Source organism: Clupea harengus, chromosome 15, assembly GCF_900700415.2.
Source record: "Clupea harengus chromosome 15, Ch_v2.0.2, whole genome shotgun sequence".
In the NCBI taxonomy this organism is placed as follows: domain Eukaryota; kingdom Metazoa; phylum Chordata; class Actinopteri; order Clupeiformes; family Clupeidae; genus Clupea; species Clupea harengus.
Genome location: NC_045166.1, coordinates 5112062 through 5137540, shown reverse-complemented (window position 1 = coordinate 5137540; position 25479 = coordinate 5112062). Strand labels below are relative to the sequence as shown.

General features: G+C 39.9%; 2 protein-coding genes across 3 annotated transcripts; one reads left to right on the top strand and one right to left on the bottom strand.

The window, feature by feature from the left end:
* Window positions 1-207: 207 nt before the first annotated feature.
* pex3 (peroxisomal biogenesis factor 3) lies at window positions 208-14125 on the bottom strand. Its single transcript, XM_012827342.2, has 12 exons — window positions 13866-14125; window positions 13539-13670; window positions 4415-4496; window positions 4292-4335; window positions 4086-4207; window positions 3216-3282; window positions 2866-2920; window positions 2578-2728; window positions 2303-2373; window positions 2025-2147; window positions 834-930; window positions 208-571 (listed from the first exon to the last, which is right to left on the bottom strand). The coding sequence occupies exons 1-12, from the start codon at window positions 13933-13935 to the stop codon at window positions 488-490; spliced, it is 1098 nt and encodes a 365-aa protein (XP_012682796.2). The 5' UTR covers window positions 13936-14125; the 3' UTR covers window positions 208-487.
* A 2385-nt stretch (window positions 14126-16510) lies between these two features.
* adat2 (adenosine deaminase tRNA specific 2) lies at window positions 16511-24334 on the top strand. Of its 2 annotated transcripts, none has more exons than XM_012827328.3 (7): window positions 16511-16664; window positions 17578-17699; window positions 17792-17896; window positions 23376-23526; window positions 23650-23756; window positions 23902-23974; window positions 24080-24334. In XM_012827328.3, exons 2-7 carry the CDS (start codon window positions 17580-17582, stop codon window positions 24106-24108), a joined length of 585 nt encoding a protein of 194 aa, XP_012682782.2. In that variant the 5' UTR covers window positions 16511-16664; window positions 17578-17579; the 3' UTR covers window positions 24109-24334. The 2 variants fall into 2 exon arrangements, with proteins under 2 accessions (XP_012682782.2, XP_012682781.2); XM_012827327.3 differs by having other exon boundaries at window positions 16528-16742.
* Window positions 24335-25479: the final 1145 nt, after the last annotated feature.

Genomic DNA, 25479 nt, shown 5'->3' with positions numbered 1-25479 from the left:
CCCCATGTATGTTGTGTACATCTACCACATGTATGCTAGCATGTTCATCATGATGCATGTATGATTTCTTCTGCCATGTTCCTGATTGTTTCCCCTGCCCTTCTGCCACTATTGTATTGTTTTGGCGCTATTTAAATAAAATTGAATTCAATTTAATTTAATTTAATTGAAAAATAGTGCCAGTATAAAAGTCATGTTATTCACACGTGGCATTATATTTGTTTAATGGCTGGGCAAATCATGGGGTATTTTTCCAAAATACATTTAGTTTCTTTGCAAATCATGGGGTACATATAAAACACATTTTATTTGTTTACAATGTTTGGGCAAATTAATAACTATATGAACCACTCTACTGTGATCTCTCGTGTCGGTTAGCACTACAGAGATCACTTCATACCATTTCCCCATATTTCTTTAGCATTTCATTTACAACCAGTTAAGTGAGCAGGGAACACAGTTAGCATTGACTGAACCAAAGCCCAAATCATCTCTGATGTTCTTGTGGACTGCTGAATGTCTCATAAACATTAGCTGCAAATTTCTTCACCTGGTCAATCAACAGGAGGTCCTGGAAGATATAACATGATGGTTTAAATCTTTGAATCCGAGAATCATATTATTGTACAGTAGTTTATTATATATATCACCATTATAATTTACAATAGTTACATTCCTGCACTTTTTTATTTATGTAAAGTAGTATTTATTGTTACTATTGTTGCTCTATTGCCCGTAGCTTGATTGTTCTCTCCTTTGTACGTCGCTTTGGATAAAAGCATCTGTTAAATGACTAAATGTTAATGTACATGATTGAGTAAAAAATATCTTACCTGGACAAAATGACTTGGTATTTCACTGCATATTGAATGAATCTGTCCATTGACAATGGGAATGATTTTGGCAAGGGGAAGACGTTCATGAGAGAGACTGGAATGAAGAAGAGAAAACATGAATATAAATAAGTCTTCTAAGTCTGCAGCTAATGCAGCATCTTTCTAGAATGTGTTACCATTCATCAGCCAATCATGTGTAACGGTAGCCAGCTACTGTAGTCCCTCCACCCGATCTACTTGTAGAAACCCTCAACCTACACGTATGTACATGTATCATGTATATACCATATTATGTTTGTATGTATTGTGTTCACTTACCACATGAATGCTGAATATATTTATCCCTACCACATGTATGCTAGCATGTTCATCATGATACGTGTATGATTTATTCTGCCATGTTCCTGATTGAACAGGGATATGCCTATAGAGCGTAGCTCATTCCAACAATGACCGCATAAATGGTAAGGCCAACATTTCATTATTATGTGTGACCAAACCCAAAAGATTAGCCAGTTAATAGCTTGGTTCAAATTTCTGTGACTACACACAAAAATAATGATTGCCAGACTAGTCAAAATATCACTGCCAGCCCATATGAGAACATAGGCCTTCATAAGTTGTAATTATTAGGGTTCAGCTCAGGGTTCCTACAGCTTTTGGCAAGTTAGATTTAAGACTTTTTCAATGCCACTTTCAATACAAACTTTACCATAACCAAAATTGAAGAAGAAAAAAAGAAAAATCTACACTTTAGAAATGGGCAAATTCACACAGTGGAGTTTTCTACAGTGTAGAGCGGTTTTCACTGTATCAATGTACAATTGATATGGCTATTCTTACACATTACCACTCTACACACAGTTGCACTCAAAATGATTTGCCCATAAGGTCTAGGCATTCTAAGAAAAAAGTGTTTCTGAATTTACCTGAGCCTCAAAATACTGACTTCAGTTTTTCCTCACCAGCTTCAGTTTGTTTTTACTGACTGCATACAGAATCTACATCAAATGCTGTTCCTTTTTTCTCCAAGCACCCCTTTGGTGATTATGGCCAAACCACGCAATTTTAACTTATTTCCAAAATGACCCTGGCAGTACAGTTATTCACCCTCTTATATCAGTTTTTTTTTTTTGATTCAGATGAAACAAGAGTGTGATGTCGCTGGAGTGCTTTGCCAGAACTGACCTTCCAGACGCTTCCAGAGATACGGGACATCCCTGTGGCAGGTGGAAGAACTCTGCCATGTTATCAAGGAAGCGGCTGAACCCTCTGCTCAGACAAGTGCTGAGTACTATGCTGAAGTCAGGGCTGTGGGAGCAGAAGAGAAGTGTCAGGAAAGTCATGCAGCACTGTGCATTTACAGCATGAGCAGACAGAAGGTTTAGGAGGTTCTGTAGGATGCATAGAGATGAGGTTCTGTAGGATGCATAGAGATGAGCTTCTGTAGGATGCATAGAGATTACCTTTCCAGCATGTCTCGAGTTTCATTCAGCAACTTAATAGTCATGACATCATACCCAGTCAGACTACAAGCCTAACAAGAATAATAAACTCATTAGGTAGGTAGGCATTAATTAAAGGTATTGTGCAACTAGTATTTCATAGTAGACTAAACACTCAAGGTGCTTATAGGCTGGTGATAACAAAGTGCACTCTCAGTGGAAAGTGATGATTTGAGAGCTCAGGCCAGATGAGGGCAACACAGATGTCTCTAATCCAGAAATGTTGAGAAAATCACCTGAGCCTCGAGTGTATTCTCCTCATCTGGCATCAGGTACCAAGAGAGAGGCTTGTGTGATGTGGCTCCTAACCCTTCCTCTACTCGTTGCCTGATGCTAACCAGCTGCTGGTCCAACTCCTGTAGTGACAGGTGCTGCTTCAGGGACATACTAAAGAGAGACAAACACAGCAATCAGTCACCAGCAGGCGCTCCCTGTGATACAACACAACACTGCATGGGGCCAAGAGATTCCACTTAAGAACACATAATTCTTCACTTGAAATGTTGTTGTTGTATTGTACCCACCCTCCCAGTACATCTTGCACTGCTCTTTTCACTACAGTCATCAATTCATTCAGCCCTTAAAGAGAAAAGAAATGAGTAGAGACCAGATTAGATAACACGTTTCTAACTAGAAGTGCACTCGGAGAGTGCAGACCTCCGCCAAGGCCAGTATGCCCCATCTCTCATTGTTGAATCCAGCCCTTGATCCGGAACCGCTCCAAAATGTAATGGGTTATTCCTTGGCCCCTGCTCTACCTTCATGAAAATCAGCCTGTTAGCTTTTGCGTAATCCTGCTGACAGACAAACTGAACCGAAAACAAATCCCGCTTGGCAGAGGTAAATATGAAATCACAGCAGACTTTGCACCTACCATCTCCAAGAAGATGTTGAATACTGGACAAATACTGTTGTTGGACATCAGGTGGTGCAAATTGGATCTTAGAAAACAAAAAACACAGTCATGACATTTTAGGATACATTCTGTGTCAGATTACTGGTTATGGGTTATCTCTAAGAACTTCTACAGATTTATAGTTACTCATACAGTTTTGCCTATCAATAACAACAGCAGTGGAAAGTCACAAATACTACTCCATTAATTTCTATGGGAAAGTTTAATTTTTTTTACATTTTACAAAATTAAAATGTACATTGCCTTAGTCAAGATCTTTTCGATATGAAATGCAGTCTGCACCATTTCAAACTGAATAAAATGCAAATATTGCTTATGTAAAGGACAAAGGATAACAAGTCTTTCAGGTCGTATAAAACTAGCTATCTTTCCCCATCTTTCTTATCCATGTTTCTATGGACAACGTTGAGGTGGTAGTGCAACAGAGTTCACAGACTCTGTGAAGTCTATTCTTCCACTGGTTGCTACATCAGGGCTCAACATTATCTTTAAAGAGTAGAGGGCAGAGACTAAACTGACATATAGTAACTCTTCGTAGTTTTGCTTCAGTGGTGCAAGCCAAGCCAAGATGCTCAAGACTCTGTTATTTTTTTTTTACACAACAGTTTGGCAAAGCAGTTACAGTTTTCCGTCTCATTCAACTCCACTGTCTGAAAATCCCACCCAACATGCAGTTTTATTCAAGCTAGTGTAACCTACTGCAAAGCACATTAAATCATTTTTTTGGGACAATGTTGAAAATAGGGCTCCCAAAAACTATAATCAAATAATAAAATAACATAAATACCTCATTCTACATCTACAAAAAATAAATCTTCCAGGACTTACCATTCCAGTTTTGTTCACCGAGTTATCCAAGTACAGGTAACCACCAATGATGTTGAGCTGAACTCGCAGTAGTGCAACCAACATGCAGGTACTGTACACAGCTACTACACTTCTAGAAAAACCTAGATAGCATATTAAAGACAATGAGATGGGGAAATGGTAATTCAATTGAACTATAAACTGAGAATCGGTATGACAAAACTTACTGATTATTTTAAGGTCCTCCCAGATTTCAAACTTATTTGCTGGCCTGCAAGATAAAATAATTTAGACATTGGTGTTTGCTCTGTTGTTCATTTATAACTTTCAATGATGATGGCACAACATACCTTCTCTTCAGCAAAGACGTCAGATCCTCTGAATCTAAGCGCATAATAATGGCTTCTTTGAGAGATGGCAGCATAGATAGAACTAGAAAAGAAGATACATTTCTGATGAACCCCATGTATCGTGTAGGTTGTATGTGTATTTGTAGGTATTTGATATACATCAAGCCCAAAATCCCCATGTTTCTCATGCATGTTTCATTTTATAGGGAAGGAGGTGGCATAACCGATAGCTGAAGTAGATGGCATAACCGATAGTAGAGAAGGAGGTGGCATAACCGATAGCTGAAGTAGATGGCATAACCGATAGTAGAGAAGGAGATGGCATAACCGATAGCTGAAACTTGTGAGGCAGTGATCTCTTGTTTTGGCTCTTGTTTAGGTTAAGTGATAAATGTCACCAATTCAACCCAGCAATAAACTGAAGGTGCCTGAAACTTCCTTGTGAAGTTTGTATATCCTTGTCAGTGCCACGTCTAACAAAATCGAAAGAATTTTTTTTCCATGAACTTTTGTCTTCTGTCTTGTCCTGTCTTACTAACGCCCCACTTATACATTCACATTGACATATATCTTATACCATCTCGCCCCTTTTTCAAATAAGAAAAGGTGTTTCAAAGGGGGGGGGGGGGGGGGGGGGGGGGGGGGGCCTTCACCAAAATATTTGGGCACCAGCTGCCACTGGTATGTACACAATGAATCAAATTATGTTGATGCCAAAAAAAACATTTACTGACGTGACTATACAGCAACCCAAGCTAGATAGCCCTTACACCAATAATTAGCGTATGGTGAGGTGACGACCAAGTCTGTCAAGTGAAGGTTTCTTTTTCTCTCTTTCTCTCTCAGTTCATTTAAGTTTAATAATTTATTGACATGACCATAACAAACAGTATTGCCAAAGAAAACTTGAACAAAACAAATACATATAGGCTATATAGGGATAAAACAAAACAAAATAGCTTTTTGTCATGCATGTACTCAGATTGTTGTTGTTGATACTATAATTATGAAGATAATGTCTCTATAAATCTTTTATCATGCCTGGCAATCGAACTGGAAAATAAATCATAATTTTTGGACACAGGCATATTCATTTCCATTCTACAAATAGCAAATCAAACTAGAAAATGCATTTCCTGAAGGAAATACCAGTGCATGAAATGCAAAAGTTAAGAAAGGAAGAAGAAAAGAAAGAAGAGTGAAAGAAGGAAAGAAGAAAGGAAAGAAGAGTAAAAGGAAAGAAGAGTGGCAGAAGGAAAGAATAAAGGAAAGAAGAGTGAAGAAAAGAAAGAAGAGTAAAAGAAGAAAGCAAAGAAGAGTGAAGAAAGGAAAGAAGAGTGGAAGAAGAAAAGAAGAGTTGAAGAAGGAAGGAAGAGTGGAAGAAGGAAAGAAGAGTGAAGAAAGGAAAGAAGAGTTGAAGAAGGAAGGAAGAGTGGAAGAAGGAAAGAAGAGTGAAGAAAGGAAAGAAGAAAAGAAAGAAGAGTGAAGAAAGAAAAGAAGAGTAGAAGAAGGAAAGAAGAGTGGAAGAAGGAAAGAAGAAAGGAAAGGAGAGTGGAAGAAGGAAAGAAGAGTGGAAGAACGAAAGAAGAAGAGTGGAAGAAGGAAAGAATAATATTCCTAGTTATACAGTTGAATGGAGAGGGACAGAGAGAAGAGGAGGAAATACCAGTGCATGAAATGCAAAAGTTAAGAAAGGAAGAAGAAAAGAAAGAAGAGTGAAAGAAGAAAGGAAAGAAGAGTAAAAGAAGGAAAGAAGAAAGGAAAGAAGAGTGAAGAAAGGAAAGGAGAGTGGAAGAAGGAAAGAAGAGTGGAAGAAGGAAAGAATGAAGGAAAGAAGAGTGAAGAAAGGAAAGAAGAAAAGAAAGAAGAGTGAAAGAAGGAAAGAAGAAAGAAAAGAAGAGTAGAAGAAGGAAAGAAGAAAGGAAAGGAGAGTGGAAGAAGGAAAGAAGAGTGGAAGAAGGAAATAATAATATTCCTAGTTATACAGTTGAATGGAGAGGGACAGAGAGAAGAGGAGCCTTGGAACCTTGGCGCAGGTGTCAGTGAAGCACAGGTGCAAGCCAGTTTAATGACCCTATTATGATGTCATAATGGCCCAATGTAAGTCAATGGGAAAATTTGTATTCGTTTTTATTTAATATCTTAAAAAGTATAACGTTTAGACAAATGAAAAATACATAGCATAAGTGTCGTTTAGAAGACCTATGCAGCAAAGTTTGAACGAAGTTTCTACGTTAAGCGGTTCAAGCTGAATTAAGCGCAGAAGTCGGTAAAGAGAATAATAAGAAGAAGAAGAACTAGAAAATGCATTTCCTGAAGGAAATACCAGTGCATGAAATGCAAAAGTTAAGAAAGGAAGAAGAAAAGAAAGAAGAGTGAAAGAAGAAAGGAAAGAAGAGTAAAAGAAGGAAAGAAGAAAGGAAGAAAGAGTGAAGAAAGGAAAGGAGAGTGGAAGAAGGAAAGAAGAGTGGAAGAAGGAAAGAATGAAGGAAAGAAGAGTGAAGAAAGGAAAGAAGAAAAGAAAGAAGAGTGAAAGAAGGAAAGAAGAAAGGAAAGAAGAGTGAAGAAAGGAAAGAAGAGTGGAAGAAGAAAAGAAAGAAGAAAGGAAAGAAGAGTGGAAGAAGGAAAGAAGAGTGAAGAAAGAAAAGAAGAGTAGAAGAAGGAAAGAAGAAAGGAAAGGAGAGTGGAAGAAGGAAAGAAGAGTGGAAGAAGGAAATAATAATATTCCTAGTTATACAGTTGAATGGAGAGGGACAGAGAGAAGAGGAGCCTTGGAACCTTGGCGCAGGTGTCAGTGAAGCACAGGTGCAAGCCAGTTTAATGACCCTATTATGATGTCATAATGGCCCAATGTAAGTCAATGGGAAAATTTGTATTCGTTTTTATTTAATATCTTAAAAAGTATAACGTTTAGACAAATGAAAAATACATAGCATAAGTGTCGTTTAGAAGACCTATGCAGCAAAGTTTGAACGAAGTTTCTACGTTAAGCGGTTCAAGCTGAATTAAGCGCAGAAGTCGGTAAAGAGAATAATAAGAAGAAGAAGAATAAGAAGCCTAGGAATAACAATACAGGGCATTTCATGCACTGTAATAAGAAGCCTAGGAATAACAATACAGGGCATTTCATGCACTGTAATGAATGACACTTAACAAGCTTGCCTTGTTTGATTCGTTTTTGAAAGGTCAGGCTGGGTCGGTGGCAAGCCGGACCAGGAACACAGACAAAGCCTGGGATACTGGCCTCATAAATAGGGTTGGGTACCGAGAACCGGTACCAATATGGAACCGGTTCCAATACAAACGGTACCTACCCGGACCGAAATGCAACGCAGATTTCGGTGCTTCATTTCGGTGCCTGAGCCAATTGAACACGGTCGCTAGGCAGATTCTGTGGGGCACAAGTAAAACTGCCCCAGCACCCAATGTAAACTTTGTCCTGTGTCGCTCACGCTCATTGGTGTTTTCATAGCAACAGTCTTATGACAGTGAAGAGCAGGCAAGCACAAACAAAACTAGCCATCAACCTTTTAACAGAGAAAATACCGAAAGGTAAACGGTCAAAAGTGTGGCTGTATTTCGCACAAAAAGATTAAAACATCGCGACGTGCAGCAAATGCAACAAAATAATTTGCGTGAAAAGAGAGGGGAGAAGGCAAGAGTCAACGGCAGATCAGCAACCGAAGACTGAAAAATATACGGAGATGACAGCTAAACTACCAACGGTAATCTCTTAAAGGGGCAGTACACATTTTCTCGTACTCAGTGTGTTCAAGTAACAAGATTAACTATTCATGAGTACCAAAGACGTCACTTCCGTGAAGCCTGCCGCCATCTTTGTGTCCAACTCTACCGTTATTCCCATTGTATTTGTACCCAATAGTAGCTAGTTAGTCATATATATTAATATATAGTAATAATATAATAATAATAATAATAATATAAATATAATAATGGTATTGTTTTCTATTGATAGGTTCTTAAAATTTAGACTTTTTAAAAGTAGTATTGCCTAATTCTAGTGGTTAGTTAGTTAGCTTTCATAGTTAGCCAACGAACAGAGTCATGACTACGAACACAGCACATCGGAATGAAGCAGAAAGACAACGATATTTAGAAAAAACATTGATTATTGGCTGCGATCCATATTTATTATCGGCAACTTTATTTTGTCCCTTAAAGTCTGCGAAACGTCTGCCCCAACTGTCCTTTCCCGACATATTTTCCTTTCCTTCTCTTTTAGACCAATACAACAGCATGAAGTCCTCTCTGCTCTTCGTAATTCTAAATGTATGAAACTGGTGCAGACCAGTTAGACCCACGTCTCTTGAAGCTTGCTGCCCCCATTATAGCCAGACCCCTGACCCACATTTTTAATCTATCACTTTTTTCTGGCTACATTCCTAGCATCTGGAAATCTGCATTAGTGGTGCCCCTTCATAAAGGGGGAGACCCAAATGAAATGAACAATTATAGGCCGATCTCCAAGCTCCCATGCCTAGCCAAAATGTTGGAATCCTTTGTAAATGAGCAAATTAGCTCTTTTCTATCTTTAAACTCAATTTTATGCCCCTTTCAATCAGGTTTCAGAGCTGGCCACAGTACCATTACTGCAACAACCCTTGTGGTAAATGACATAGCCTCTGCTGTAGACAAGAAACAATGTTGTGCCGCTTTATTTATTGACCTGTTGAAAGCTTTTGATACAGTAAACCATGAGATACTTTTTGGCAAACTGAACTCCCTGGGATTTGATAATGTCTCCCTCAGATGGTTCAAAAACTACTTCACGGGTAGAACACAATGTATAGATGTTGCAGGCCTTACAACTGAGGCCCTAGTAATTAATTCTGGTGTCCCTCAGGGCTCTATTTTAGGCCCGGTATTGTTCTCACTTTACATTAATAATATCTGTGACCATCTAGAACATTGCAAAGTCCATTTTTATGCCGATGATACAATTTTGTATGCCTCAGCGCCCTCTATAGATCAAGCAGTTTCAAACCTTCAACATGCTTTTGATTGTGTACAGGATTCCCTAAAGTCCCTCAAATTGATGCTGAATGAGTCTAAGACTAAATTCATGATTTTCTCCAATGGTAGAAATAATGTCCCCTCCACCCATAGGATATGCACCCGTTCTGGGACTAATATTGAGCAAGTTCCTTGCTATAAATACCTAGGTATCTGGCTAGATGATAGGCTGTCATTTAAATCACATGTTCTTGACCTAGCTAAGAAGGTTAAAATTAAACTGGGTGCTCTTTATAGAATAAGATCTTGTTTTACTTTTGAAAACCGAATGGAAATAGTGCGATCAACAATTTTGTCAGTTCTTGACTATGGTGACATTGTTTACATGTATGCTGCACCCTCTACCTTAAAACTCCTGGACTCTGTTTACCATAGTGCTATTCGCTTTGTTACAGGAGACACTTTCAGGACCCACCACTGTAACTTATACAAGAATGTTGGTTGGTCCCCTCTAGCAGACAGGAGGGAAAAACACTGTCTTTTATTTGTTTATAAAGCCTTAGTGGGAAAACTGCCTAATTATCTCATGTCACTTTTAAAATTAAAATCCATCTGTCATAATACACGGTCACAGAGCCTCATCTCCCTTGAAATCCCCCTTACAAAAACTAATATAGGTAAAATAGCTTTTAAGTTCTTTGCTTCCCATAAATGGAACACTATTCAAGTGGAGTTGAAATTAACCAAGTATTTGTCTGTCAACCAATTTAAGAGCCTTTTAGATAATAAGGATGTGCCTCAATGCTGTTGTTTTGAATGATTCTCTGATTTAATTTTTTTTACTTTATGTTATTTTATTTATTTATTTTTTATGCTTAATTTCTGAGTTGTTTGGTGTGGTTTTTTTTTTAAATGTATTTTGTCTGTTTCGTTTTGTTGTGGTTTGTTTATGTATTGTTCTTCTGTACTATGTGGCCTCAATCAGGGCATTGCTGCAAAAGAGCCCTGTGCTCAGTCAATTTCTCCCTGAATAAACAATGATGATGATGATATATATTTATCTTGTACACAATCCATCCCCATACACCGGAGATAGCCTGAAGGCTTTCAAAAGTACATCAATATGCAGTTGCAGGATGGGTGAACGACACCAAGATATGGCATCTGGAGACAAAAAATATGTATGTCATCACATGACATCTTAGTAATTCAAACAGCGATTATCAACCGATTTATTTTAGTGGTGGTTAAGAGTGCCAATGTGGGCTAGCTAGGTGTAGCTAAAGCCTTTAGTGAAGGGCTAAACAGCTCGCTAACTATTAGCACTCTAGCTTGCTCAGGAGAGTTTAGCTCTGATAAGACACAGCAATTATTCACGATTGTATCAACGTGCTGCATTTCACTTAACATGTCAGTCATTCCCAGGCTCTGAACACAAAATCAACATGTCCGTGGATAGTGGTGCAGGAAGATACAAAGTGTTGACTGCACAATCTGAAGTTAGATGTTGGCTGCCAGTTGTCTCTTCTAATTTGCAGCCAACCATTTATTCCGCCGATCTAAATCTTTTGGTATACAATTAAATTGTTTCTTTGGGTAATTTTCGCGACTATTGTCGCATCCATCAGCACAAAATAAGCAGGGCATTTTAACTTTCTGCGGGTTGTGACCGACTATTGTCTGTGTTGTGACCGACGCTCAGCTAGACTTTCGGACACAAAGATGGCGGCGCTTAAACGCAGTGACGTCACATGGTATCCATGAATGAACAAGATAGAAAAGATAGGTATAAACAAATCATAAAATGGTGAAATTTCATGAAATCAATGCAAACAAAATAATACATGTTTGACTCCAAAGGCAAATATGCTCATATTTTTGCAAAAGAAGTTTGAAGCTGTTTTTTTAATTTATTTATATTTATTTAAGTATGCTATAAACTGTTGTTTACAGTTAATATAATGTTCATAGTTTGAAGTTAAAAAGTTTGAAGCTGTAGTTGGAAGCCAAGTGTTTTGTATGAATTTATATTTATAATATACTTTAAACAGTTAATATATTGTTTAATTTGAAGAAAAAAAATTGCCTTGGCAATAAAAAAAGCCTTTCTTTAATGTCGTTGATCGTCGCTTTGTGCTTTTAAAAAAATTTTTAGGTTCAGGCACCGTTTAGGCACCGGTATTGTTTTAAAAGTATCGGTTTAGCACCAGTATCGGAAAAAACCCAAACGATACCCATCCCTAATTGTCTGTACTTTCAGATACATATCTGTGTGTACAGGCCTCATCGACACCATCGGAGAGGGTTTTCTCCTGTGCAGGTCATGCGATTAGTCAGGAAAGGTGTCGCATTTTGCCGGAGAAGGCAAATATGCTGATATTTGAAGCTGTAGTGTGTGTACAGAGTGTGTGTGTGTGTTTTGTATTTATTTGTATTTATTTAAGTATAGTCTAAACTTTTGTTAACAGTTCATATATAATTTAAGTTTTAAGTTAAAAAGTGTTTTGTATTTATTTATATATATAATCTACTTTAAACAGTTCATATATTTGGCAATAAAAAAAGCATTTCTTAAATGTCGTAAATCGTAATTTTTTTTATTTATTTTTTTTATCTTTGATAAAAGTATCGGTTCCGGCACCGTTTAGGCACCGGTATCGTTTTAAAAGTATCGGTTATGTACCGGTATCGGATAAAAATCCCTACTCATAAATCCTGTAAGATGGGCTTTACATGTGTCTTTATTTTGACCATTAATGTGCTATTAGTTGGCAATTAAAATACATTAATATAGCTTATCGCATCATGTGTTGATGTGGTGTGACTCCTGTATTAACTCTTTTAAGTGTCACGTAAGCACAGCGTGGTTGGACAGGAGCTGGAGGGCCCAGGGCCCTTGATTTATGAAAATAATCCATCATCATCATCATCATCCCTTCTCACTTTGTGTGGTGGTTATATTACACACCGCTAAGCAATACTTCTAGTTGATTTTAAAGATTGATAGGGTCTGAAATATATATATATATGAGTCAAAATACAGGAAAGGTAAGTAACTTTACTTAGCACATTTCTTAAAACTTGTGTCTTCACAGAATGATTAAATATGACTAAACCGTTACATCTTAAGGTTGGAGTATTTTTCAGTTCCCTGCGACTAGAGGCTGTGGTCTTTTCTACTACCGCGCACTTGCACACTTCAAACACTGACTTTCAGTGCTTAGGGCGTTCACACTGACAGAACCAGCAGAATTCAGGGCACTGAAAGTACCCGGATGGCGCACTGCAAACGGTAAAATAATGCAGTGTGAAACGATGGACACTACTCGCCCTAAACGGGTGCCATCTTGGCTACGTAGCGGAAGAGGAGGAGCCCTTTCGGGAGCTTTTCAGTTTGGAAAGTTGGCTGACTGACGCCTCGCAAATAACTTCAAGCATTATTGCTGGTTACAATAACTGTGTTATCTGATAGTACAGTGTCTATTTCTCGGTAACTTCTGAAAAATCTAAGCGAGAAAACGCCAAAAGATGTACAATTACATACAAAACACGGCCGTCAGTGGAGTTTGGTCCGTCATCTTTTTTTAAAATTTCCAGTTGGCCGGAGGAAGCTGGCGCACAGATTTATGGGTAAAAGGCTTGCACATTTGCGTCCGTCAGTGTTCCATTTGAGACAACACTAACCAGCGACAGAACGCACTACAGATGTAAGTGCTTAGTGTGCACTACGCACTGTATTGCAGTGTACTTCGTAAAGTAAGCGGTAGTAGACACAGTCTACAGTTGGATCGGTTTTACCAATACAGCAGACACTTTTGGCTGGGCTCAAATCAAACCTAAACTGGACCACTCTTACAGACAGCATCCTGATGGACATTTGCACTCACAAACTCAAAAAACAATTTGAGATTGCTCAGACTATATGTCTATAGAGAAATAACCTCAAGACCAAGGTGACAAAGTGCAATGCCTGTCAAAAGGTATTTCATCTGCATTGTTTCGGGCTGAGCTGAGCAGTGGTTGTGCCCAGAATAAACAAAATGATCTAAACAAGTTCCATACAATGAATTCTTTAAAATATATATATATATTGTATTTAATATCTGAACCTGAACTATTGCTATAATAAAAATAATTTTGGTGACTGTACCGGTCATGTTGCATGTCCTCTGGTTACTTTCAAAGTGGTACTGTCGTCTGGCTTGAGTAATGTATTCTGTAGCCTCTTGGTCCTGGAATTCCTGTAATTTTCTTTGAGCATATTTACTCAATAGATATCCACCTGAGGACACAAAACCGAAATGGCCAGACACACCATTTAATTGTTTAGTCTTCATCCCAAGGCATACTTTGGTAACAGCATGCTCTTGTTGATAATCGGTGTTGAATTGAGTAACCAACATAACAGATATTGTAAACAATCTTGCCAGCTGCAGTGCAGTGCAGTGGGAGAACTACAGAAGTAAGTTAACGTTACCTCCAATGAAAACACCAGCGAAAAGGAACTTCCTTTTGTGGCGCTTGAGGGAACTCCATGAAGAGAGCATACTGTTACTCCGAATCTCATAGAGTTACTAAAGGGGGTGGTAGATAATGATGAATTCCATTAGCAGGTTTAGCAATATCTAAGAATTCCCCAGCCGCATGTTGAGTGGCTTTTTTTTTAAGTTTAAACAATACCGTAGACATATGACAACCCGGAAGAGGTGTGAGGTCGCAGTGACCATAGAGCAGGTCGCTTCCGGTCTTGATTTCTGGATCGGCGACGTTAACTATTCAAAGTAAAAGTCTAAGAATACTGCGGTATAAACAGCACGAACGAAATTATCTTACTTTAGTTTAATCCATATAACGGTGAAGCATTTTGACATTTAATGCTCTAAAACATATGTAGGCCTAACACATCTCCACTGCACCAATGTTGTTAGCCTAGGTTTTATTTCTATGCTTTTATTTCTATGCTGTGATATATCAAACTACACCAATTTCGCAATTGTTCAGAGAAATGTCTCATCTTAAAATAAAATAAAACATAGCCTACCACTTTTCTGACGGCACATGTGTCACTGCACAATGAAGTAAAAAAGAAATACTCAAAAACATCTCATGGATTTTCACTCCCAATAGCATAGAACAATAATTCTAAAGTCCAATAGACTGATGCTGCAAAAGTTGTGCGACTGAGAAAATTACAAATTGTACCCCCTCAATATAAGGGTGATATTTCTTTACTGGAAGGTGTGGAACATGATTTTGAAATAAAAAGTGGGGAATTATCGTCCGTGTGGCGTATGCAGCCTTTCAAGCACGGGGCCTATTGACCTCTATGGGCTGAATTGACATACACTGATACTGCAAAAGTTGTTTGTCTCAGAAAACTACAAATCTCAGAAGGTAATGATGAAATTAAGGCAATCCAAAGCATGCAAACTGGGGAACAAACTCTGGAACTACGTAACACGGAAACTAGGGAGAAAACGTGGAGAATACGTGTACAGGTGTATATGTGTGAAAAAATGCCTACAGAGCCCGAGAATGACTGCTGCAGGGAGATACCACAGGCAAAATTAATTATTTGTGAATGACATTGTAATTATGCAGTCATCATCTGTTTTATATTCCATGTCACTTACTCTTTCGAATATTCAAGGTTACAAGAAGACTACTGCAGCTTCAGAACCAAACAGCGTGCATGGTCGATCATCCTGGCCTCAAACCTGTGTGCTTGAATGCGTTCTCACTACAGAATGCTTTCAACATCTATAAAGCAGAATATGGGCCTGGGGGAATCAAGCAGTAAGGGTTTTTTGTGCATACGAATACAAATATGACAGAGGGAACAGTCATTTATTGTATTTTCTTCCTTAGTCTTACTTTGCTTACTGTTCATCTTACATGTGTCATCTTACATGTGTGTTCGTTTGTTAACATGTTACGTATCAAACACTGAAAGCACACAAAACTGTTTCTATAGACTTTGTTGTCAGAATTGAATTGCATGGAGACTTGTGCATACCCAGTTACTGATATAACCTAGAGAGGGACTTAGACACGTCTTCTTCGGAAGCCAAAGAGAATGTATTCATGAACACACACGGTTATATACAGATGGGTCACATGTCCATATTAACTTAAGAGACTTTCATTGTCAGAAAGATTGCCATATTGAATGCCACAGAGCATTATTATTATTATTATTATCCAACGTACCGCTTAGTACGTAAGCTGATTTTCTATAGGTAATAAATACAAAAGAAATCATAATAAAAAAATGTATTGCAAAAATACAATTTGTGCCATCAGTAGCCATACCAGAAACACTATACTACACTATAACACTATAAATCTGTGTCAGCATTTATTGTTCTCTAAATACAATGTAAACTCTGCTCAGCCGCTACAGGTATTTGGCCTATAGAAGCTTTGTAAGCTAGTGTTTGGGCTTTCTGGGCCGGAAGATCAGGGTGGAACACTATACATGTTTTGGTTACTGCAGGTGAGTCTCTAAGTTCTTGAGTATGCTCTACCCATACAAGCTGCTAATCACGTCGTTCATGAACAAATACAGTCAGTGCCCATCTAACTAGTGTCGAAAAGTATAAATGAGAGGGCTAATGGCCTTGAATCTTATATGCAGGGGGACTGTTAACACCCCTATCCACCCCAACACAAAACCTTTTCAGGCTTTTTGGATAAGAGAACTATTTCACAGAAATCTTCATGCTGAAAAAAAAAATCGAAATGTAAAAGTTTTAGAGCTTAGAAACCTTCATAGTGCATATATAAATATGCATATTCCGGTCATTTTTAGACCAAATTCAATTGTCTACGACCTTCAGAAGCTGATACAGATGCGCTGGATCTACTTATCAAATAGTATAAAATAAAAAAGTTTTTTTTTTTTGGTGTAAAAATTCCATATACGAAAAATCCAGGAAACAATGACAAATCGGGAGAATCACAGGGGAAAAAAATATTCTGGGGGAACAAGGGATGGAAACATTTTAAGGCTTTATTTGTCTTCCTTAAAGACTGGGCTATTTTATTAAAAAAGACACATGTACGCTGCTAAGTCCTTGTACACACTCCTGTACAGTAGGTGGCGGTATGCATCATACGTCTGTTGTAATTTGCCAATAAACAACATTAAGAAGAAGTCTCCAAACTTGACTTGACCATTTCCATTATGTTGGTTAAGTCCTAAATGCTCAAACACAGCGTAACCAACGCCAAGTCTTTCTCAGGAATCTTCTCAAGAATCTTTGTTGATTTTTTGGTAAGTTGCAACGGAATTGTTATGGTGTATCGCTGTGTTGGACATACACAACTTCCTTTCACCGACGTCCAAACGGAGGTAGGTATCTATGTTAATAGAGTGTGCCTTTTACTTCAGAGCCTGGCACGCTGGATTACCACATGATTTCGCGTGCAAATGTGTTCGCTTTATTTCCCCGTGTAGCAGCATTAAGCGTTATGGCCAACAAAATAAGCGACCTGACTACATAAAAAAAACATGCGAAAAGCTTACAAACACCAACGGTTGACACTGATAACAGTCAGGTATATAATCTGTCATGGATTCTGATGGATTCTTTTTGTAAATGCATTGCTTAGGAGGAGGCGACTGTTTTGCAGGGGGCTAACACTTATTAGTGTCAGTTGGTTTGAGCTACAGTGATGCAGTCATGGACGGACAATAGGGGAGAACTAGGTCTAAAGTAACAGATATGTCCCACGGTCATTACCTGTTCTTCCTGATTACATTTTTGCTGCTTGATACAAAAGGAAAACTCACATGGTTCTCATTTCCCATGACTAATCTACATGAGAAGTTTGTGTGATATAATTCACTCCAATTTAAGGGTTCTTGAATACAGAGTTTGTCTTCAAATGAGTTAAACTCTGGAGTTGAAAATCAAACCAACCAGGACTGATTCCTGTGGTATGTAGTATGATGTGGATCACCGGGCGTTTACAAGGGCATACAAACTGAACTTATTCAATTTCAAACACGCCAACTGCAAGTACTTGGCTCTCATGTATGCATTAGTTGATTCGGGATTTTGTTTATTGACACTTTTGTTCAAAGTGTGTTTGTGACTAGGGTCAAATGGCATAACATTACAAGGATGCCATGCTTTATAGTTTTGATGTAGTTTGGTTGAAGTGTAAATGTAAATGTATTGCAGGTATGAGAGGCAGAGGATTGAAGATCAGAATGCCATCCATTGGCAATGATCTAGTGAAGCAAGATTTTTCTCCACCTAACATGGATGATATTCAGCGGTGGATGGCAGCCGCTTTTGATTTGGTAACATTTCACATATGCAACATTTACAATGTAACATCTGGCTCAAATGTTCAATGTGGATGAGAAAGTATTTGTGCTTGGATATTTTGCAGGCTACAGAGGCTTTGGAAAATGGTGAAGTACCTGTTGGTTGTCTCATGGTATACAGAAATGAGGTTCTTGGCAAAGGAGGAAATGAAGTGAATGACACCAAAAATGTAAGTTTGCTGTGACAACATATACCCACCACATAAGTTATGGCCTCAAAGCCATCCTCCCTTTTTTTCATCAATATCCAGAATTTGCGCAGTATGACAATCCTGGAAAGCTAGAAATTGAAATGTCAGTCAAAAGGCTTGTAAAATCTATGGCCCAACAGATATTGCCTGGCATATTATAAAGTAACCCATTGTTGGAAATGTGCCAAGTTCAGGCCAAGAATAAGTGTGCAGTGAGACAGTGGAGCGCTCTCAGCCATCATTTACATTTACATTTACATTTAGTCATTTAGCAGACGCTTTTGTCCAAAGCGACGTACAAGGGAGAGAACAGTCAAGCTAAGAGCAATAAAAAAGCATGGTGTAACAATAAATACTACTTTACATGAGAATTAGAAAAACAACAACCTAGAAAAGAGGAAAAAGAAGTGCAGGAATGTAACTGCTGAAGTGCAAGTTAAGCGCTAGTCAGGTGCCAGTTAGGAGGGGAGGTGCTCTCTGAAGAGTTGGGTCTTCAAAAGCTTCTTGAAGGTAGAGAGGGACGCCCCTGCTCTGGTAGTACTAGGCAGTTCGTTCCACCAACGTGGAACTATAAATGAAAATAGTCTGGATTGCCGTGCTTGCACGGACGGCAGTGCCAAACGACGCTCACTAGACGAGCGCAGCGTCCTGGGTGTAACATTTGCCCTTACAAGAGCATTTAGGTAGGTGGGAGCAGAACCAGTAAGCACTCTGTAGGCAAGCATAAGTGACTTGAACTTAATGCGAGCAGCTACTGGCAGCCAGTGGAGCTCGATGAGTAGCGGGGTGACGTGTGCCCTTTTCGGTTGGTTGAACACCAGACGCGCCGTCGCGTTCTGGATCATCTGTAGTGGTTTCACCACGCAAGCCGGCAGGCCCGTTAGGAGGGCGTTGCAGTAGTCAAGGCGGGAGCTCACCAAGGTTTGCACCAGCAGCTGGGTGGCATACTGGGTTAGGTACGGCCTGATTTTGCGGATGTTGTATAGCGCAAAGCGGCACGACCTGGAGACAGAGGCGATGTGGGCCGTGAAGGTCAGTTGGTCATCAATAATGACCCCGAGGTTTCTTGCTGTTTTGGATGGAGCAAGAGATAAAGAGTCAGTATTGATCTTGATGTTGTGGTGGATGACCTGTTTGGCTGGGAAGACCATCAGTTCCGTTTTGGCCAGGTTCAGCTGAAGGTGGTGATTTTTCATCCATGTGGATATATCAGCGAGACAGTCCGAAATCCGCGTCGAGACCGTGGTGTCCTCAGGAGGGAGAGACAGAAACAGTTGAGTATCATCGGCATAACAGTGGTAGGAAAAACCATGCGAGCGGATGATAGGGCCCAACGAGGTGGTGTAAATGGCAAAGAGAAGTGGTCCCATCACCGAGCCTTGGGGCACCCCAGTGGTGAGGCGGTGAGGTACAGACAGCTGACCTTGCCATGACACGTTGAACGAGCGCCCAGTGAGGTAGGATTCAAACCAGGAGTGCGCATTGCCAGAAATGCCCATACTTGACAGTATGGACAGAAGGATGCGGTGGTTGACTGTATCAAACGCAGCTGATAAGTCAAGCAGGACGAGAGCCGAGGATTGAGCTGCTGCTCTAGCTGTTTTTAAGGCCTCCATTACAGACAACAGGGCTGTTTCGGTGGAGTGACCGCTTTTGAAGCCAGACTGGTTCGGATCGAGGAGATTGTTCTTTGACAGGAACTCGGTGACCTGTTTGGAAGCTGCCCTCTCAATGGTTTTAGATAGGAGCGTGAGAAGTGAGACCGGTCGATAGTTTTCCACCTGAGTGGGATCGAGAGACGGCTTCTTGAGCAGCGGCGTTACCCGAGCCACTTTGAAAAGAGAAGGAAATGTTCCAGAATTAAATGAAGCATTAATCACCTGTGTTATTGCCGGTAAGACGGCAGGTGATATGGCTTGAAGGATGTTGGATGGGATGGGGTCCAGCGGGCATGTAGTTGGACGGCTACCTGTTAGGATTTTGGAGACCTCACTCTCGCTGAGAGGGATGAAAGAAGGAAAAGATGAGCTATTGACGGTTGCGCCCTTAGGGGAGGGGGACAGTTGGTCGAACTGTTGCCCGATGGCTGCCACTTTCTCTGTGAAAAAGGAAGCAAAGTTATCAGCAGTGAGGTTAGTAGCTGGGGGGGGAGGAGGAGGGTAGAGCAGAGTTTTGAAGGTGGATGATCATGTGGATGGTTCCCCTAAAACTCTCCTCCACACATCAATATGTTTGTTAGACTTGGTACATATTCAAACATTTAAACTTAATTCATATCAATAGTGTTAATAGTTTTGTAGTGGCACAATAGTTTTAATAACTTATCATGACTTATTGTGGTTATACTGATGGTTAATATTCTACACACAGATTATTGAGTTTTCATTCACATATTTTCCACCACACTGACTTCCTGGATGCTGTTCTGCTCAGCTGTTGAACGACTCGACATATTCCACCTACTCCACATGAGCTCCAGTGGCTGTATGGTCGGTTGACTTCCTGCTGGGCTGTGTGGAGAGTCATGTTGGATGGCATGCTAACTGTGGTGTACCTCCTGTTCAGATTGTCTCAGAGTTTTTGCTTGATGGTGTCATTAACATCCTACAATATACAGTGGCTGAATTTTTACCATGGCTGTCAGTCTTGGCTTCGACATCATCTACCTCTGCGCACTGGGATGCTCTGCCTAGGTCAGTGCATCAAGGTTCTGGATGTCAGTCGGTATTAAGGGGAAATGTCATTCCTACCAACTTTGGGCAGGTAGCCTACAAACAACGATGCTACTGCTGTGGGCCTTCTTCCTTCCTGAGCCGGTCAGTTTGCTTCTCCACCCCGCTGCAGAGGAGCTGACCTATGACCTATGACCCCTTCACAGACTCTCTATCTCTATGGACAAGAGTCCAGCACCCACTCACCCACTCAAGGACACACACAAGATTGAAAGTGGATACGAATGGAGAGCGCCGGCATGCAAAGTATTGCTTGTAGAACAGCTTAGTGGGTATACAGTGTGCTCATTATACTACTATAAGAATTATAAGGATAAGCAGAGCAATGGAGTAGAAAACTATGTCAATGATGGCATTCATTAATTACAGGTACATAGGCTGGCACACTGTATGAATCTGACGTTTCCAACAGAGTAGAGAGTAGTTTTGTAATAGTTCTGTGTTTCTTCAGGTGGGAAAAGCTTCCCACAGTAGAGGCAGTCTAGAGTAGTGGGGGAACAAACGCGATAAAGGGAGTGGACAGAGCTAGGTTGCATTGTATGCATGTATGTATGTAGTTATAGGTTATGGTGATGGGGAACAAATTGATCACAGCCATTAGCATTTGCAGACAAATTGCATATGCGTATGTGTCACGGGAAGGTCAAGAGAGATGTGGAGTGTTGGCATGAGATGCATGAGTGGAGATGTGTGAGGAGTGGCTGCTTACATATTCTGTTGGATGTATGAAAACTTGGGGGAAAGCACACATCTTTTTTTAGGTGAAATGTGTGCCTTTCAAAAACAGGTGTAATCCAGGAAGCACATTCTATGGGGAGACTTCCAGAAACAATTGCAGCAGTAGTCCTAGCACCAGTTTTTCTCACTTGTGCCTTGTTTCTCTCATTCGCCTTATGTCTTGCCATTCCTTTTTTTTTTTCACCCACTTCATGTGGCTGCTTCAGCATTTATTTAGTTTGTTCTAGCCACCCAAATAGGCCTAGTATTTTTCTGACTGGGTGTACAATTACAGCTTTTACTGATGACACCTCATTAGTTATTTTTTGATTGCTAAGCTTTGGTTTGCTTCTTCTGTTGGTTGGCTGTTTCATGATTCCATTCAACTGTGCTTTCATACTGGGCACTGCACTCAGTGAGAGGGCAGGATAGAAATGAAGACAGCTTGTGCTTTTTGCTGATGACACTACAGTGATCGGTCTCATCAGCAACACCGATGAATCGCCTTACAGAGCGGCGGTGGACCAAATGGCAGCATTGTGCAAATCAGCAACCACTCCCTAGTGGTTCCCAAACTTCCCAAACGCTCCAAATTACCTCAAAGAATGAGTTGTCCCCTACTGCCCGCCAAGACCACTTCATTCCCAGAGTGCAGATCTCCTCAGAATCCCAAGAATCTCCAAAAGCACAATAGGACACAGAGCCCTGTGTTATGGAGCCCCCCTCCTGTGGAATCATCTTTCTGCCTTCATCCGAGACGTGGACACCCTTTCCATCTTTAAATGTAGACTAAAGACTCTCCTCTTTAGTGCATCCTAAAGGTCATTGAATAATACATCAAAAACCCAGCAACAGTCACAACATGCTTCTTGTCAGCCATGTTGTTGTGTTTATTTTTACTACCACGGAGAAGGAGACTCTGAGACAATGATGACCAGTCAGAGGACAAAGCTTTATTCTTACAAAATCAATCAATAAAAAAATCAATAATTCATACTCTTATCACTACACTGATTGATACACTTACCATTTAGCCTACTTGCATCACCGTTAGTTCCTCTTGGTGTAGCCAGTGTGGTACGATACTTTCCTGTCCAGTATCTTTTCATTAATATCAATTTAAGCAAACAAAAGAGCTCAGCTCATTTTTTGCATACACACTATTGAACCATGAGGCTCAGTGAGCATCAAATCAAGTGGCACAGGATTGAAGTCACCAGATGTGGCTATGAAGGCTGCTGCATTGTATGATGAGTGGACAGGATGAGTGGATGACATCACATGCTGTCCCTGTGTCTGTCTGGACAAACACAAACAACAACAATACTGTATGAGAACTCCCACTATGTTTTATGGTCAGAGACTCACCAGCAGATTAGCACCTTAGTGTCCCTGTCTGCGCTCACATCATTCCATTCAGGAATATCCATGTTTAGCATCTGAGGTGTTGCAGGTTAGCCACGTTTCTGTGAGGCATGAATTGACGTAGGTCCTCTGATTCCTTTCCAGGATTACTAGCTCATTGGTCTTATTGGCCCTTATTTACATTCCCCATCACCACTGACAGCATAGAGTGCTTGAACCTTCAATGCTTCACCAATAGTGACCTTAGTCCTTAGTTTAGCACCAGCTGTCTAGTCCTGGTGCGTGTGCGTTGGTTTTGCCAGAATGTGTTGCACTGTGCCAGCATGTCCCATTGTTCGAAGTATGAGTAGCCCTTGAATAAACAAGGTTTTCACCAATAGCTTACATCAAGAGAAACACCATATTCTCAGGATACACTGCATGTGTAGTAGAGAAGCTGAAAAAGAAAATAAATTAAAAAGCCAAACATTCCTCTGACTGTGTATATCTACGAGACAATAATAATTGTGTGTGTGTGTAAACTGTTCTAATACTGTATAATGGCACCTATAACAGATTTTTCCCAGTTCAGTACAATTTGACTTTTATGACGTATTTCATGTGTCCTTAAAATAATGTAGTTCATTTTGTGGTGTGTATTACAGGCAACTCGCCATGCAGAGATGGTGGCCTTTGATCATGTGGTGGAGTGGTGTTGTTCTAGAGATCTTAATCTCAATCAGGTCTGTGCACAGACCACACTCTATGTGACTGTTGAGCCCTGCATCATGTGTTCCTCAGCTCTGCGCTTACTCAGTATCCTTAGCTAACACATTCACAAACAAAATTCAAATCCTAAATTGTAGAAAACTTAAAGTTTAATGAAAACAAATATTTTGCACTGAATTATGTGATGGCAATTGTCTTGACACATGGCAGATATCCCCCTGATTGTGTACGGCTGCAGGAATGAAAGGTTTGGTGGCTGTGGCTCTGTTCTTAGCATTGCCTCAGACGATGAACTGCTCACTGGCTCATCCTTTAAGGTAATTACTCATTTGACATAATTGGAAAGAGCACTGTAGGATGAGACAGTAATGTGCTGTAACTGAAAGCAAGCTGTATTGTTTGATGCTCTGATACCACTGTAGATGTTTCAGACATTTTAAAATAATCTGACTCAATTTACAGTGTATTTCTGGCTATCAAGCAGAGGAGGCGGTTGAAATGCTCAAAAGATTTTACAAGCAAGAAAATCCAAACGGTAAGGGATCATTGTTATTCCAGAGTTTCATGAGCACATACATTTGCAAGGCATATAAATGTTTCCCCCTCATGTTTATTTTTAAACACCTTGTTTTTCTTTCAGCTCCAAAATGTAAGGTGAGGAAAGTCTAGACATGATGCTGATTGTGGGCTGTGATTATCCAGCAGTGGAGCCAAAGCACAGCACAAGCATCAGTGGACATCTTTCAAGACCACCGGCTTTCAACAACCCTAATAGTAACTTTAGGACTTTGTATATGGAGAAAAGCCATCTGGTAGGTGGGTATTGAGTCTAAAAGATAATCCTAAGAAGGCTTTTTGATCCAGTTTCACCTAATAAAACAAATAGTTTTCATTACTGGATATGTTCCTGGGCATTTCTTTCTTGGTGTGACAGATTCTCGGATCCATCTTGGGTCCTATGCACCTCACCTTATATATGCTACGGTCTTGCATCTATTTTACTCCCCAAAATTACCCTTAAATATGCATGAATTTAGGAAGGGACCTTTATTTTGAAATGTCATCTCCGTGCAAGATGAACGGTAGAATAAACAGTTGGACACAACAAAATGCCTCAAGTTTGATGTCATGTTCGAACACTATTTTCACTAGTTTGATGTCATGTTCGAACACTATTTTCCATATTTTCAATGGTTTCAAACTGATTACATGGCCGAATAACATAAGTGTAGGTTGTCAAATTACCTTTTAATGAGTTACAGATCCAGCTATGTTGGGAATGTCAAGCAAAAGTCTAGTATCAAGCAAACACTGCGTTAGTCAATCCATCACACACATTAAATCAAACGATGATGCATGAAGCAGTGGCAGTGAGTGAGACTCTGCAAAACCTTATACCGCCACCAGGAGGCTAAAAGAAGCAACTTGCAATGTAACATCAAGGCTTATTTTATGCAATATTAGGCTAAATCTATTCAGTAAATAAGCTGACCTGCAGCATCATGAAATTAAATGCCGTAAATTGCTGATTTTGCTTTGAATTCCGTGATTGCAGAATCACAAAAAACTGGAGGGACTGATTAGACTTACTGTGCGGCAACATCATATTGTTACTCTTCCTGTGGCCTTGTTTCAGCGTAACCTCCAAGCAATGATTTCTCCTCCTAAAATCATATATAAGTATATAATAATAATATTCTTCTTCTTTTCGTTTCACTGAAGCATGATGGTTATATGGCAGTTTCCCATTTCTTTACACAGTCCTTTGCATTTTTGTTGAATACTGCAAGGTCTTTTGGGCTGCAAGGGTTAGGTAGTAGAGGGCAGACAAGGCAGTGCTCCATTGTATGGTCTGCTTGTCCACATTCACAGGTGGTTGGGCCAGTCTTGTAGCCCCATCTGACCAGAGCATCTTTGGATCGTCCCGTTCTTGTTCTAAGGCGGTTGAGTGTTTTCCATTGAGCCCATGATGCTTCTTGGCCAGGGGGTAGGTTTTCAGTGGGGGGTATTCCCATGTCAGTTGGAGGTGGGTCATTCTCA